Source organism: Scyliorhinus torazame, chromosome 12 (genome assembly GCF_047496885.1).
Source record: "Scyliorhinus torazame isolate Kashiwa2021f chromosome 12, sScyTor2.1, whole genome shotgun sequence".
NCBI classification, from domain to species: Eukaryota; Metazoa; Chordata; class Chondrichthyes; order Carcharhiniformes; family Scyliorhinidae; genus Scyliorhinus; species Scyliorhinus torazame.
The window spans coordinates 83,056,352-83,073,888 of NC_092718.1; the positions used below are offsets into that span (position 1 = coordinate 83,056,352).

The 17,537-nt window shown below is 48.1% G+C and overlaps 1 protein-coding gene across 1 annotated transcript in view; it reads right to left on the bottom strand.

Annotated features, from left to right (window-relative positions):
• Positions 1–17,537, bottom strand: part of LOC140386524 (B-cell receptor CD22-like) — a 101,312-nt gene that overhangs the window by 25,988 nt on the left and 57,787 nt on the right. Inside the window, exon 4 of the mRNA XM_072468931.1 lies at positions 13,305–13,568. Coding sequence (XP_072325032.1) covers positions 13,305–13,568 — 264 coding nt within the window. The remainder of the gene's footprint in view (positions 1–13,304; positions 13,569–17,537) is intronic.

Here is a 17,537-nt window from a genome sequence, read left to right on the forward strand (position 1 = left end):
TGCTGGTACGGGAATTGAACCGTGCTGTTGGCGTGCCTTGGTCTGCTTTAAAAGCCAGCGATTTAGCCTTGTGTTGGAACTGAGGGAGTCCTCCACTATCAGAGTATCAGTACTGCAGGAGTGCTGAACTTACAGAAGGGTTGTGCTGAGGGAGCGGTGCACCATTGGAGGGTCAGTACTGAGGGAGTGCTGCACCTTTAGAGAATCAGTATTGAGGGAGAGCTGCACTGTTGGAGGGCCAGTACTGAGGGAGTGCTGCACGGTCAGAGGATCAGTACTGAGGGAGTGCTGCTGTTGGAGGGTCAGTAATGAGGGAGGGCTGCACGGTTGGACGATGGGCACTGAAGGAATGCTGCACTGTCAGAGGGTTAGTACTGAGGGAGTGCTGCACTGTCAGAGGGTCAGTGCTGAGGGAGTGCTGCACTGTCAGAGGGTCAGTGCTGCACTATCGGAGTTTTGGTACTGAGGGAGTGCTGCACTATCAGAGGTCAGTACTGAGGGAGTGCTGCACTGTCAGAGGGTCAGTGCTGAGGGAATGCTGCACTGTCAGAGGATCAGTACTGAGGGAGTGCTGCACTGTCAGAGGGTCAGTGCTGAGGGAGTGCTGCACTGTCAGAGGGTCAGTGCTGCACTATCGGAGTTTTGGTACTGAGAGAGTGCCATACTGTCAGAGGTTCAGTACTGAGGGAGTGCTATACTATAGGAGGTTCAGTACTGAGGGAGTGCTGCACTGTCAGAGAGTCAGTACTGAGGGGGTTCTGGGCTGTCAGGGGGTCAGTGCTGAGGGAGTGCTGCAGTTTTGGAGGGTCAAAACTGAGGGAGCACTGCACCGTTGGAGGATCAGTTCTGAGGGGGCGCTGTACTGTTGGAGGATCATTACTGAGGGAGTGCTGCACTGTTGGAGGATCAGTTCTGAGGGGGCGCTGTACTGTTGGAGGATCAGTTCTGAGGGGGCGCTGTACTGTTGGAGGATCATGACTGAGGGAACGCTGTACTGTTGGAGGATCATTACTGAGGGAATGCTGCACTGTTGGAGGATCAGTTCTGAGGGAGTGCTGTACTGTTGGATGATCAGTTCTGAGGGGGCGCTGCACTCTTGGAGGATCAGTTCTGAGGGAGTGCTGCACAATTGGAGGATCAGTTCTGAGGGAGTGCTGCACTGTTGGAGGATCAGTTCTGAGGGGTTGCTGTACTGTTGGAGGTTCAGTTCTGAGGGGGCGCTGTACTGTTGGAGGATCAGTTATGAGAGAGCGCTGCACTCTTGGAGGATCAGTTCTAAGGGAGTGCTGCACAATTGGAGGATCAGTTCTGAGGGGGCGCTGTACTTTTGGAGGTTCAGTTATGAGAGAGCGCTGCACTCTTGGAGGATCAGTTCTGAGGGAGTGCTGTACTGTTGGAGGATCATTACTGAGAGAGTGCTGCACTGTTGGAGGATCAGTTCTGAGGGGGCGCTGTACTGTTGGAGGATCAGTGCTGAGGGGGTGCTGTACTGTTGGAGGATCAGTTCTGAGGGGCGCTGTACTGTTGGAGGATCAGTTCTGAGGGGGCGCTGTACTGTTAGAGGATCATTACTGAGGGTACGCTGCACTGTTGGAGGATCAGTTCTGAGGGGGCGCTGTACTGTTGGAGGATCAGTTCTGAGGGGGCGCTGTACTGTTGGAGGATCTTTACTGAGGGAACGCTGTACTGTTGGAGGATCATTACTGAGGGAACGCTGCACTGTTGGAGGATCATTACTGAGGGAGTGCTGCACTGTTGGAGGATCAGTTCTGAGGGGGCGCTGTACTGTTGGAGGATCAGTTCTGAGGGGGTGCTGTACTGTTGGAGGATCAGTTCTGAGGGGGCGCTGTACTGTTGGAGGATCATTACTGAGGGAACGCTGTCCTGTTGGAGGATCATTACTGAGGGAACGCTGCACTGTTGGAGGATCATTACTGAGGGAGTGCTGCACTGTTGGAGGATCAGTTCTGAGGGGGCGCTGTACTGTTGGAGGATCAGTCCTGAGGGGGCGCTGTACTGTTGGAGGATCAGTTCTGAGGGGGCGCTGTACTGTTGGAGGATCATTACTGAGGGAACGCTGTACTGTTGGAGGATCATTACTGAGGGAACGCTGCACTGTTGGAGGATCAGTTCTGAGGGGGCGCTGCACTCTTGGAGGATCAGTTCTGAGGGAGTGCTGTACTGTTGGAGGATCATAACTGAGAGAGTGCTGCACTGTTGGAGGATCAGTTCTGAGGGGGTGCTGTACTGTTGGAGGATCAGTTATGAGAGAGCGCTGCACTCTTGGAGGATCAGTCCTGAGGGAGTGCTGCACAATTGGAGGATCAGTTCTGAGGGGGCGCTGTACTGTTGGAGGTTCAGTTCTGAGGGAGTGCTGCACTGTTGGAGGATCAGTTCTGAGGGGGCGCTGTACTGTTGGAGGATCATGACTGAGGGAGTGCTGTACTGTTGGAGGATCAGTTCTGAGGGGGCGCTGTACTGTTGGAGGATCAGTTATGAGAGAGCGCTGCACTCTTGGAGGATCAGTTCTGAGGGAGTGCTGCACAATTGGAGGATCAGTTCTGAGGGGGCGCTGTACTGTTGGAGGGTCATTACTGAGAGAGTGCTGCACTGTTGGAGGATCAGTTCTGAGGGGGCGCTGTACTGTTGGAGGATCATTACTGTGGGAGCGTTGCACCGTTGGAGGATCAGTTCTGAGAGAGTGCTGCACTGTTGGAGGATCAGTTCTGAGGGGGCGCTGTACTGTTGGAGGATCATTACTGTGGGAGCGTTGCACCGTTGGAGGATCAGTTCTGAGGAGGCGCTGTACTGTTGGAGGATCATTACTGAGGGAGCGCTGCACTGTTGGAGGATCAGTTCTGAGGGGGCGCTATACTGTTGGAGGTTCAGTTCTGATGGAGTGCTGCACTGTTGGAGGATCAGTTCTGAGGGGGCGCTGTACTGTTGGAGGATCAGTTCTGAGGGGGCGCTGTACTGTTGGAGGATCAGTTCTGAGGGGGCGCTGTACTGTTGGAGATTCAGTTCTGCGGGAGTGCTGCAGTGTTGGAGGATCAGTTCTGAGGGAGTGTTGCACTGTTGGGAGGATAAGTTCTGAGGGAGCGCTGCACTATTGGAGGATCAGTTCTGAGGGAGTGTTGGACTGTTGAAGGGCCAATACCTAGAGAACACAAAATAGCATTTTGTCTCTAATGGTTCTCGTCATTTCTTAAATTACAAGATTTAAAATGCCTCATTCTTTCAGCTCTTAACCAGAAGGCCAATTTTTAAAAATAAATTTCTCCACAGAGATCAGAACAAGAGAAATGATTATGTCTTCGTCCAAATTAGTCCAAATTGTTGTGCACTCACACCAGGCAATGTAATCCATTTGGACATAGGAATGGGAGGAGTCCATTCAGCCCCTCAGGTCTGTTGCAAACTTCCATGATTGAAATTAATCTTAAATATATTAACCCCCGCTTTAGCTCTGTAACCCTTAATAATAATCCCCCCACAAAAATCCATCCATCCCAGTTTTCAGGAGTCACAGATTGATTTTTATTAATTTACAGGATATTGCCGTCGCTGGCTAGGCCGGCATTTGTTGCCCATCCCTAATTGTCCCTTGAGAAAGTGGTGGTGGGCTGCCTTCTTTAAGCGCTGCAGTCCTTGTGGTGCAAGTTGTTCTTGCAACCATGTGGAGCTTGTTCCAAGATAGCAAAGAAATGGTGATATATTTTGTTAGGAATCTCTTTTAAATCCTTGTCTGATCCTTGTGTCATTTTTAATTCCTGTCTTGCTGGCTACTTTAAACTACAGATTTTTGACCCCCCCCCCCCCCCCATCTGCAAGCTGCAATTTGAATTTACCCTAGGGGATTACCCTGAGAGCATGCACTGTGTGGTTTAGTCCCATGATGTTATTTTGATGGACTTGGCTAGCAGCCAATCGACTCTTCTGAAATTCTGGATCTTGTTTGATTCTCGATTGTGATTGGTGGAGCCTGTCAGAAGCTTCCAGAATGTTCTGCAAGGAAAGGCAGGCTGACTCTCAGGTCTTAGTTTCATTTTGGGGACAGAGTTGAAGAAGGCTTTCTCCCTGAAGGGGAAAGATCTCTCTCAAACCTCCTGTTGGAGGCTCTGTTTTCTCCTCAGCTGAGCAGTTCGGAGATTGTTTTCTGAGTTAGTTTTTAGTTGGATCAATAAGCTGGAGAGTACAAGCCCTGAACTCTCTGCTCTGGTGGGCCTTTGACTGAAGGAGAAAAGTAAAGACCTTTCTCTCTCTACAGTCAGATTGACCAAAGGAAAGTTAGCAAGCAGAAGCTGCAGGCAAGGTCAGTGATTTAAAAACCCTCTTTTAAATTTTCATGTTGAGAACTTCAGATTGACTCAGTGAGGCTGGTGGTCCAGCTGGTGGTCGCAAGTTAGAATTGCACGGACCTGAGGGGAATATTCTCTGTGAAAGCCCAAGTCAGTGGATGTGACGGCGATTCCAGAGGAAGTCTTAGAGTTCTAACTGAAGGTGGATCATAAACGATCCAAACCTACCGATGGTTTGCAACACTGTGTGTTTGAACATAGAAAATACAGCACAGAACAGGCCCTTGGGCCCACGATGTTGTGCCGAACCTTTTGTCCTGGGTGGAGATGATAATTACTGACAAAAATCACAAGGAGGTAGTGATGGGCAAGCTAATGGGGGTAAAGGTTGACAAGTCTCCTGGACCTGCTGGCATGCATCCCAGAGTGCTAAAAGAGATGGGTAGGGAAATTGCAAATGCACAAGTGATAATTTACCAAAATTCACTAGACTCTGGGGTGGTCCCGGCGGATTGGAAATTAGCAAACGTGATACCACTGTTTAAAAAAGGAGGTAGGCAGAAAGCGGGTAATTATAGGCCAGTGAGCTTAACTTCGGTCGTAGGGAAGATGCTGGAATCTATCATCAAGGAAGAAATAGCGAGGCATCTGGATGGAAATTGTCCCATTGGACAGACGCAGCATGGGTTCATAAAGGGCAGGTCGTGCCTAACTAATTTAGTGGAATTTTTTGAGGACATTAACAGTGCGGTAGATAACGGGGAGTCAATGGATGTGGTATATCTGGATTTCCAGAAAGCCTTTGACAAGGTGCCACACAAAAGGTTGTTGCATAAGATAAAGGTGCATGGCATTAAGGGGAAAGTAGTAGCATGGATCGAGGATTGGTTAATTAATAGAAAGCAAAGAGTGGGGATTAATGGGTGTTTCTCTGGTTGGCAATCAGTAGCGAGTGGTGTCCCTCAGGGATCAGTGTTGGGCCCACAACTGTTCACAATTTACATAGATGATTTGGTGTTGGGGACCAAGGGCAATGTGTCCAAGTTTGCAGATGACACTAAGATAAGTGGTAAAGCAAAAAGTGCAGAGGATACTGGAAGTCTGCAGAGGGATTTGGATAGGCTAAGTGAATGGGCTAGGGTCTGGCAGATGGAATACAATGTTGACAAATGTGAGGTTATCCATTTTGGTAGGAATAACAGCAAAAGGGATTATTATTTAAATGATAAAATATTAAAACATGCTGCTGTGCAGAGAGACCTGGGTGTGCTAGTGCATGAGTCACAAAAAGTTGGTTTACAGGTGCAACAGGTGATTAAGAAGGCAAATGGAATTTTGTCCTTCATTGCTAGAGGGATGGAGTTTAAGACTAGGGAGGTTCTGCTGCAATTGTATAAGGTGTTAATGAGGCCACACCTGGCGTATTGTGTTCAGTTTTGGTCTCCTTACCTGAGAAAGGACGTACTGGCACTGGAGGGTGTGCAGAGGAGATTCACTAGGTTAATCCCAGAGCTGAAGGGGTTGGATTACAAGGAGAGGTTGAGTAGACTGGGACTGTACTCGTTGGAATTTAGAAGGATGAGGGGGGATCTTATAGAAACATATAAGATTATGAAGGGAATAGATAGGATAGATGCAGGCAGGTTGTTTCCACTGGCGGGTGAAAGCAGAACTAGGGGGCATAGCCTCAAAATAGGGGAAGTAGATTTAGGACTGAGTTTAGGAGGAACGTCTTCACCCAAAGGGTTGTGAATCTATGGAATTCCTTGCCCAGTGAAGCAGTAGAGGCTCCTTCATTAAATGTTTTTAAGATAAAGATAGAGAGTTTTTTGAAGAATAAAGGGATTAAGGGTTATGGTGTTCGGGCCGGAAAGTGGAGCTGAGTCCACAAAAGATCAGCCATGATCTCATTGAATGGTGGAGCAGGCTCGAGGGGCCAGATGGTGGTCAAAAAGAGGAGTTGAGCCGATTCAGAACCTGAAGGGGAATTTATTCATGGAGATAGGGGCCATGGCCGTGGTATTCAGTAATTTGCATCTGTTATTGAATCATAGAATCCTTATGGGTCTATGGTGCTGTGAGGTGGCAGTGCTAACCACTGTGCCACTGTCTTCATAAAGGAGGTAGGTCCTACCCAGGCCATGGTGACAGACGAGGAAACTCTGTCCTGAGAAGGGTTCAAATTGATAAGGAGGAAGTATGGAATAGACTGCCTATACTGAAGGTTGTCAAGGCATCAGACCATCCAAGGATATTGAAGGAAGTCTGTGTGGAATTTGCAAGTTTTCCCCGTGTCTGCATGGGTTTCCTCCGGGTGCTCCCACAGTCCAAAGATGTATAGGTTAGGTGGATTAGTAATGCTAAAATAACCTCTTCATGTCCAAAGGTGTGCAGGTTGGGTGGATTGGCCATGCTAAAATTGCCCCTTAGTGCCCAAAGATGTGCAGGTAAAGGTGGGTTATGGGGATAGGGCAGGGGAGTGGTCTAGTTAGGGTGCTCTTCCTGAGGGTTGGTGCAGACTCAATGGGCTGAATGCCTCCTTCTGCTCTGTAGGGATTCTATGGAAGAGAATCGAAATTGCAGGGGTACTGGCCATAATCTTCCTGTCTTCCCTAGCCTCAGGAGAGGTGCCAAGGGACTGGAGAATTGCAAATGTTACACCCTTGTTTAAAAAAGGAGTTAAGGATAAATCCAGCAACTTTGGACCAATTTAACATCAGTGGTGGACGAACTTTGAGAAACAATTATTCGGAAGGGAATTAATAGTCACATGGAAAGATGTGGGTTGAGTAGAAAGAGCCAGCAAGGGTTTCTATAGAGGAAATCATGTTTAATTAACTTGCTGGGGTTTTTGAGAAGGTAACAGGAAGGATTGATGAGGATAACACCGCTGATGTAGTGTACATGGACATTCGGAAGACATTCGATGTAGTGCCGCGCAACAGACTTTTGAGAAAAATTATAGCTCTTGGAATAAAAGGCACAGTAGTAACGCCAATGTAAAATTGGTTGAATATTAGGTAGCTGAGAGTCAATGCATATTTGTCGGGCTGGGGAATGTTTGTAGTGGAGTTCCCCAGAGTTCAACATTGGGACCTTTGCATATCCTGATATATATTAATGATCTAGGTGTGCAGGGGACAAATCCAAAGTTTGCGGATGACACAAAAGCTGGAAACATTATAAACTGTGATTAGGACAGTGTCGAACTTGAAAATGATGTGGGCACGTTGGTGGAGTGCGCAGATAGGTGGCAGATGAAGTTCAATGTGGAGAAGTTCGAGATGATACTTTTCGGTTGGAAGAACATTGAGATACAATATAAAATAAAGGGCAAATTCTAAAGGGGAGCATGAGCAGAGGGACCTGGGTATATCTGTGTACAGACTATTGAAGGTGGAAGGACAGGTGGAGAGAGCAGTTAGTAAAGCAGATAGTATTCTGGGCTTTATCAATAGGGACACAGAGCACAATGCTGAACGTGTACAAGACACGAGTTAGACCTCAGCTGGAATATTGTGTACAGTTCTGGGTGCCATACTATAGGATGGATTTGAACGCATTGGAGAGAGTACAGAAGAGGTTTCCAGAGGCCGCAACCACAGCACTGAAGACTCATCTTAAATTTTCCATTTATTCTCCATTTTCTTTTAATCTTCTCCTACAATTACCGTGCATCTGTCTTGTATGTAGAATCATAGAATCATAGAAGTTTACAGCATGGAAACAGGCCCTTCGGCCCAACCAGTCCATGCCGCCCAGTTTTTACCATTAAGCTAGTCCCAGTTGCCCGCACTTGGCCCATAACCCTCTATACCCATCTCACCCATGTAACTATCTAAATACTTTTTAAAAGACACAATTGTACCCGCCTCTACTACTACCTCTGGCAGCACATTCCAGACACTCACTACCCTCTGAGTGAAGAAATTGCCCCTCTGGGCCCTTCTGAATCTCTCCCCTCTCACCTTAAACCTATGCCCTCTAGTTTTAGACTCCCCTACCTTTAGGAAAAGATGTTGACTATCTACCTTATCTATGCCCCTCATTATTTTATAGACCTCTATAAGATCACCCCTAAGCCTCCTATGCTCCAAGGAAAAAAGTCCCAGTCTATCCAACCTCTCCTTATAACTCAAACCATCAAGTCCCGGTAACATCCTAGTAAATCTTTTCTGCACTCTTTCTAGTTTAATAATATCCTTTCTATAATAGGGTGACCAGAACTGCACACAGTATTCCAAGTGTGGCCGTACCAATGTCTTGTACAACTTCAACAAGACGTCCCAACTCCTGTATTCAATGTTCTGACCAATGAAACCAAGCATGCCGAATGCCTTCTTCACCACCCTGTCCACCTGCGACTCCACCTTCAAGGAGCTATGAACCTGTACTCCTAGATCTCTTTGTTCCATAACTCTCCCCAACGCCATACCATTAACTGAGTAGGTCCTGGCCTGATTCGATCTGCCAAAATGCATCACCTCACATTTATCTAAATTAAACTCCATCTGCCATTCGTCGGCCCACTGGCCTAATTGATCAAGATCCCGTTGCAATCCTAGATAACCTTCTTCACTGTCCACTGTGCTACCAATCTTGGTGTCATCTGCAAAATTACTAACCATGCCTCCTAAATTCTCATCCAAATCATTAATATAAATCACAAATAACAGTGGACCCAGCACCGATCCCTGAGGCACACCACTGGTCACAGGCCTCCAGTTTGAAAAACAACCCTCTACAACCACCCTCTGTCTTCTGTCGTCCAGCCAATTTTGAATCCAATTGGCAACCTCACCCTGGATCCCGTGAGCTTTAACCTTCTGCAACAACCTACCATGCGGTACCTTGTCAAAGGCTTTGCTAAAGTCCATGTAGACAACGTCTACTGCACTGCCCTCATCTACCTTCTTGGTCACCCCCTCAAAAAACTCAATCAAATTTGTGAGACATGATTTTCCACGCACAAAGCCATGCTGACTGCCCCGAATCAGTCCTTGCCTCTCTAAATGCTTGTAGATCCTGTCTCTCAGAATACCTTCTAGCAACTTACCTACTACAGACGTTAGGCTCACCGGTCTGTAGTTCCCAGGCTTTTCCCTGCTGCCCTTCTTAAACAAGGGCACAACATTCGCTACTCTCCAATCTTCAGGCACCTCACCTGTGGCTGCCGATGATTCAAATATCTCTGTTAGGGGACCCGCAATTTCCTCCCTAGCCTCCCACAACATCCTGGGTACATTTCATCAGGTCCCGGGGATTTATCTACCTTGATGCGTTTTAAGACTTCCAGCACCTCCTCCTCTGTAATATGCACACTTCTCAAGACATCACTATTTATTTCCCTTAGTTTCCTAACATCCATGCCTTTCTCCACCGTGAATACCGATGAGAAATATTCATTCAGGGTCTCACCCAACTCTTGTGGCTCTGCACATAGATGTCCTTGTTGATCCTTAATAGGCCCTACTCTGTCCCTAGTTACTCTTTTTCCCTTTATGTATCTGTAGAAGCTCTTTGGATTCTCCTTTGCATTATTTGCCAAAGCAATTTCATGTCCCCTTTTTGCCCTCCTGATTTCCCTCTTAACTCTATTTCGACAATCTCTATACTCTTTAAGGGATCACTTGATCCCAGTTGTTTATGTACGTCATATGCCTCCTTCTTCTTTTTGACCAGAGTCTCAATATCTCGAGTCATCCATGGTTCCCTACTTCTACCAGCCTTGCCCTTCACTCTAAAGGGAATGTGCTTACCCTGAACCCTGGTTAACACATTTTTAAAAGCCTCCCATTTACCAGCCGTCACTTTGCCTGCCAACAGTCTCCCCCAATCTACCTCTGAAAGTTCCTGTCTGATACCATCAAAATTGGCCTTGCCCCAATTAAGAATTTTAACTCTTGGGCCAGACCTATCATTCTCCATAGCTATCTTAAAACTAGTGGAGTTATGGTCACTTGTCCCAAAGTGATCCCTCACTAACACTTCTGTCACTTGCCCTTCCTTATTTCCCAAGACGAGGTCATGTTTTGCCCCCTCTCTAGTCGGTCCATCCACATACTGAATGAGAAATTCCTCCTGAATACACTCAAACATTTCCCTCCATCCAAGCCCCTAATGCTATGGCTGTCCCAGTCAATGTTGGGAAAGTTAAAGTCCCCTACTATTACCACCCTATTTTTCTTGCAGCTATCTGTAATCTCCTGACATATTTGCTCCTCAATTTCCCGCTGACTATTTGGGGGCCTGTAGTACAGTCCTATCAAGGTGATCTCTCCCTTCTTATTTTTCAGTTCCACCCATATAGACTCAGTGGGCGAACCCTCGGATATATCCCCTCTAAGTACTGCCGTGATGTTCTCCCTAATCAAAAACGCCACTCCCCCTCCTCTCTTACCTCCTGTTCTATCCTTTCTATAGCATCTGTACCCCGGAACATTGAGCTGCCAGTCCTGCCCCTCCCTTAGCCATGATTCAGTCATAGCTATAATATCCCAGTCCCATGTGCCCGTCCATGCCCTGAGTTCATCCGCTTTGCCCGTCAGGCCCCTTGCATTGAAATAAATGCAGTTTAATGTAGACTTTCCTTGCTCTCTGCCCTGCTTTCTCTGGTCATGCTTTACACACTCTCCCTTCCTGCCTTTTGTTTCCATCCCCACTGACTTCCTACATCGGTTCCCATCCCCCTGCCACATTAGTTTAAACCCTCCCCAACTGCACTAGCAAACACACCCCCGAGAACATTGTATCCGGTTCCACTCAGCTGCAGACCGTCCGATTTGTACAGGTCCCACCTCCCCCAGAACTGGTCCCAATGTCCCAGGAATTTGAAACCCTCCCTCTCACACCATCTCTCAAGCCACGTATTCATCCTAGCTATCCTGTCATTCCTACTCTGACTATCACGTGGCACTGGTAGAAATCCTGAGATTACTACCTTTGAGGGCCTACTTTTTAGTTTAACTCCTAACTCCCTAAATTCAGCTTGTAGGACCTCATCTTGTTTTTTACATATATCGTTGGTGCCTATATGCACCACGACAGCTGGCTGTTCACCCTCTCCCCCAGAATGTCCTGCAGCCGCTCTGAGACATCCTTGACCCTTGCACCAGGGAGGCAACATACCAACCTGGATTCTCGTTTGCGTCCGCAGAAACGCCTGTCTATTCCCCTTACAATTGAATCCCCTATCACTATAGCTCTGCCACTCTTTTTCCCGCCCTTCTGTGCAGCAGAGCCAGCCACGGTGCCATGAACCTGGCTGCTGCCACCTTCTCCTGGTGAGCCATCTCCCCCAACAGTTTCCAAAACGGTAAATCTGTTTTGGAGGGAGATGACCGCAGGGGATCCCTGCACTGCCTTCCTACTCTTCCTCTGTCTGTTGGTCACCCATTCCCTATCTGCCTCAGTAATTTTAATCTGCGGTGTGACCAACTCACTGAATGTGCTATCCACAACTTCCTCAGCATCGCGGATGCTCCAAAGTGAGTCCATCCGCAGCTCCAGAGCAGTCAAGCGGTCTAATAGGAGCTGCAGTTGGACACACTTCTTGCAGATGAAGGAGTCAGGGACACCAGAAGGGTCCCTTAATTAGCCACATCTCACAAGAGGAGCATGACACGGGTCTGAGCTCTCCTGCCATGACTTAAACCTGAAGTTAAATTTGAACTACTCTACACAGCTAAGAGAAAGTCAAAGAGAGAAAAGATAAAAAAATCACTTACCAGTCACAAGCCAATCACTTACCTGCTGGCTGTGATGTAATTGCTCCCGAGACTCCCCCACAGGTCTGCTTCTCTGCACCTCCTTAAGATGAGCACCAAATTCCCTTAACTAGTTAATTAATTTACTTAAATAATTGGGGTTTTTTTTTTGGAAACTCAACCCCAAACACCAAACTCCAAAAAACACCTCTTACCCGAACTCAGCCTTACCCAAACTCAGATACACTCTGTTTGCCTCCAGCACTCTGTTTCTAAAGGCACTTCAACCACACCTTTTGTATCCTTCCTGATTTACAGTCAGCCAATAGGCCTGTTCCCGAAACTGCACTGCCGAAACTACCAGCTGACCTGCAAGGTAAGGAAGTTTTAAAACAGTACTTACCTCTCCCAGCACCACTTGCTCCCTGTGGCCGCTCCCGAAACTGATCTCCCAAAACTGTGTCTGGGTGAAGGGTGGGACAAAATTGTGGGATTAAGAAGCCTGGTAGATAATTGTCCTGTTATTTCTCTCTCTCTATATATATATATGAATCTTTTCCTCTTACTATTAATAAACTGTTTATTCATGTTTTATTTATAAATCGGGTGTCTGTAGCTCATTGGAACAGTCAAGGGTTAAAGATCTTTGGAAAACATGAATTATTGGTTAATTCACTCATGTTGGGACTCTGGTGTCCTTGGGGCTGGAAGTGACTGCACACTCGCCCAGGGTGTTATAACAATGTTCAAAATCATGAGGGGGCTGGACAGAATAGACGGGAAGAAACCATTCCCGCTAGGAAAAGGATCAAGAACAAGAGGGGCACAGATTTAAAGAGATTTGCAAAAGAAGCAAATGTGATGTGAGAAAAAGCCTTGTAGTCTGGAACGCACGGCCTGGAAGTGTGGTGGGGGAAGGTTCAATTGAGGCACTCGAGAAGGCATTAGATGATTATTTGAATGGAAACAATGTAGAGAGGTACGGGGAAAAGGCAGAGGAACAGCACTGAGTCAGGATGCTTGTTTGGAGAGCCGATGCAGCCACAATGGGCTGAAGGCCACTTTCTGCAGCAGAACGATTCAGGCCGAGGTGTCCTTGTCCATGCTTGACCTGAAGCCATGAGATTTCACCAGATTCGATGCTGAAGAATCACAGATCATAGAATCCCTACAGTGCAGAAAGAGGCCATTTGGCACATTATGTCTGCACTGACCCTTGGAGTTACATGTAGGTCAGACCAGGTAAGGACGGCAGATTTCCCTCCCGAAGGGACGTTAGTATTTTGGAAGTAATGCTCACCATTGCCCGCCTTTGGTTCTGGAGTTGATTTCTCAGATCCAATGGAGTTGAAGGCGATGCAGATGTAACTCCCGGAATCTCGGCTGACGGTAATTCTCCTGGTGTATTGGCTCAGACTGACCTCGGTGTCACCGGCCTTCTGAAGCCAGGTGTAGTTGTGTGGTTCCGGGTTGCTGTCGGTGACGCAGGTCAAGGGAATATGCTCCCCTGTCTCCAGCCAGTTTCCGTCCTCCTCGACGGCCACGTGCGTGTTCCTGGGAGAATCTTCATTGGGAGGGAGGTACGATAAAACCGAAGGGCATCGTGGTTGAAAAGAATCGACAGATAGATTAGATTAATTACTGAGGTTTTCCCTCAAAACCTCATCCTGGGTGTTACACAGAGAGCGGTGAACTTGTGCAATTCTCTGCCACTGAATGTAGAGGCCAAGTCACTGAGTATATCCCAGAAGGAAATGGATAGATTTCTAGACTCTAAAGGTATCAAGGGGCTTGGGGAGAGAGTGGGAGTGAGGCGTTGAGATAGACCATTAGATATAGGAACAGAATTAGGGCATTTGGCCCATCAAGTCTGCTCCGCCATTCAATTTAGGGGCTGGTTTAGCACACTGGGCTAAATCGCTGGCTTTTAAAGCAGACCAAGGCAGGCCAGCAGCACGGTTCAATTCCCGTACCAGCCTCCCCGAACAGGCGCCGGAATGTGGTGACTAGGGGCTTTTCACAGTAGCTTCATTGAAGCCTACTTGTGACAATAAACGGTTTTCATTTCATTTTCATCATGGCTGATATAATTCTCATCCCCATTCTCTTGCTTTCTCTCCATAACCCCTGATCCCCATATTAATCAAGAGCCTCTCTATCTCTGTCTTAAAGACACTCAGTGATTTGGCCTCCACAGCCTTCTGTGGCAAAGAGTTCCACAGATTCACCACCCTCTGGCTGAAGAAATTCCTCCTCATCTCTGTTTTAAAGGATCATCCCTTTAGTCTGAGGCTGTGCCTTGGTTTCTCGTTTCCCCTACTAGTGGAAACATCCTCTCCACGTCCAATCTATCTGGGCTTCATGATCCTGTAAGTTTCAATGACATCCCCCGGCCCCCCCTCATCCTTCGAAACTCCATCGAGTATTCTCCCCATGTCTGTGTGGGTCTCACCCCCACAATCCAAAAAGCTGTGCAGGGTAGGTGAATTGGTCATGCTAAATTGCCCCTTAATTGGAAAAAAAAGAATTGGATGCTCTTAACTTTTTAATTTTTTAAATCCATCGAGTACAGACCCAGAGCCCTCAACTACTCCTCATATGGCAAGCCCTTCATTGCTGGGATCTTTCTTGTGAATCTCATCTGACCCCCTCCAAGGCCAGCACATCCTTCCTTAGATATGGGGCACAAGACTGCTCACAATGTTCCAAATGGGGTCTGACCAGAGCCTTATCCAACCTCAGAAATGCACCCCTGCTCTTGTAATCTAGCCCTCCCAAAATGAATGTTAACATAAGGTTGGCATGGTGGCACAGTGGTTAGCACTACTGCCTCCCAGCACTGGGTGCTCGGGTTCAATTCTAGCCTTGCGTGACTGTCTGGAGTTTGCGCTTTGTCCTCATGTCTGTGTGGGTTTCTTCCGGGTGCTCCGGTTTCCTCCAACAGTCCAAAAATGTGCAGGTTAGGTGGATAGGCTATGCTAAATTGATCTTCAGTGTTCAAGGATGTGCAGGTTGGGTGGGGTTACCAGGATAGGGTAGGGGAGTGGGCCAGGTTAGGGTACTCTTTGAATAAATCACGTCCACTGGTTCTACTTTGTCTAACTTCCTTGTTACCTCCTCAAAGAATTCTAACAGGTTTGCCAGGCATAACGTCCGGTGTGATGTGTAAGAGGGAGGTTGCGTTTCTGGGAGCTCCAATAGCTACCCACTTTTCTTTTGGAATTTTCACCAATTTTTCCGAGTGATATTCACCAGGGACCAACAGAATAGGTTCCCTCCATACCGATCCCATGCACAAACAAAAAAGAAGAGAAACCAAGAAGCCCAAAGTGATCTGCTCTCGACAGACTCGACAGCCCATGGAGCGCCTCAGCACCTGAGATGGTGTTGACAGAGCTGCCCTCAGCAGCAGCCACGATCATACTAGACACGCTTTTAGAATTTAACCTGCACTTCGAGAGGCAGTGGATATTCGAGGATGGGCCTGGTCCAGATGGAGCTTGACAAAGCCATTGGGGCGGTAAAAAATCATGGAGAGACACTGAAGGGTGTTAAGGAGCTGCTTGCGAGTCACGAGGATGACCTTGCATCGCTAGAGGCCGAGGTAGCAGGAGTGGCCGATGAAAATAAAAAGTTGGGACTTCCGGTGGTGGCCATGGAGTAGGAGGTCGCACATTTGGCAGCTCCCACTTGTGACAAACTTTTTGGATCTTTTCTCCCGGTTTTTCGGAATTTTACTGGATAAATCGGTGGAGAGTGAGACAGTGAGGAGAAATCCCCCACCAGTGTATGGAGCAGTGGAATAGAAGTGGCTGTGTAAGGAGAGATAGTCAAGCAAGGAAGACGTGTCCAGAACCGGCAGCGCAGGAACGCGTGGCGGAGGTGCAGGATCCTGGGGTGGTGGCACAGTGGTCGACGGTACAGCTGGTAACGTTCTTTGAGGAGAGTTTCGCCAAGCTAAAGAAAGGTATGCTGGACCCGATTAAGGCATCGATTGATCGGGTGGAACAGGGTCTAGAAACCCACGGACGTGCGTTTCAGAAGGTGGAGGAAAAGGTGTCCGAGCACGAGGACTGTCTAACCGCTTTGGAGGCCAAGGTGGGGCTGGTGAAGGACCACCAGGAAAGGTTGGAGAAGAAGCTGGGGGACTTGGAAAACAGGTCCAGGAGACAGAACCTGAGAATCGTCGGCCTCCCTGAGGGCAGTGAGGGATCGGACGTGGGGGCATATGTGGCAAGAATGCTGGCAACGTTGATGGGAGATGGGTGTTTACGCGGCCCTTGGAAGTGGACAGAGCGCATAGAGCTCTTGCAAGGAAGCTGCGAGCGAATGAACCGCCGAGGGCAATGGTGGTGCGAATGCACCGGTTCCTGGACAAGGAACAGATTTTGTGGTGGGCCCAGCAGGTACGGAGCTGCATGTGGGAGAACTGTGAGTTGTGCATCTACCAGGAACTGGGCGCGGAACTGGCCAGAAGGCGAGCTGGATTTAATAGGGCAAAATCGGCCCTCTTCAAGAAGGGGGTGAAGTTCGGGAAGTTGTATCCAGCATGTCTCTGGGTCACGTTTGAGGGCCAGGAACTTTATTTGGAATCACCGGACGAAGTGATGAACTTTATCAAGGGCAAAAGGCTAGCAGGGGATTAAGGTCACTGATCCCTGGGGGAGGATATTGCAGTGACGATTTGGTCAAAATCACTTCTGTGTTTTTTTGAATATGCAGTGCTCTCTGGAACAAGGGGTTATTTTTGTTTCTTGTTCCTTTTTTTTTTCTTTGGTTATTTTTGCCCCTTCCTGTTTTCTTTTGGTTTTCGTTGTGCTAAGATGTTTGAGCAGCTGCTCAGAAATGTAAAGCTAACTCTGTTCCATTGGAAGTTGGGTGGAGGGATTTTTTCTACTGTTTGTTTACTGGGGACTGTGATGCTTTGAATATGTATCTCCAAGCGGGGGGGAGGAGGGAGAACAATGGGGAGATAGGAGGTCTGGTGCCATGGGCGGGAGCTAATAGGTTAGCTAGGTTGGCTAGCTCATGGAAGCGCAGTGGGGGGTGAGCAGGTGATGAGTTTGATATGGGGGTTTGATATTCTGGTGCTGTTACTGGTGGGGAGGGAGGGGTGGGGGGTGCTGCTCTGCTGACAGGGGAGGTGGAGGACGGCAGATGCCCGAGTGCGGGCCCAAGGAGGCAACGGACGCGAGCCGGTGGCTAGCCTAAGAAGGGTGATGGCTAATCGGTGGGCGGGGGGGGGGGAAAGCCCCCCGACTAGGCTGATTACCTGGAACATCAGAGGGCTAAGTGGGCCGGTTAAGAGGGCTCGCGTGTTCGCGCATCTGAGGGGATTGAAGGCGGACGTGGCAATGTTACAAGAGACACACCTAAAGGTTATAGACCAGACCAGATAGAGGAAGAGATGGGTCGGCCAGGTATTTCATTCAGGGCTGGACTCTTAAGACCAGGGGGGGTTGCGATCCTGATCAACAAATGGGTGGCATTTGAGGCATTGAATCATGTCAGAAGCAGGGGACAGGTACATTAT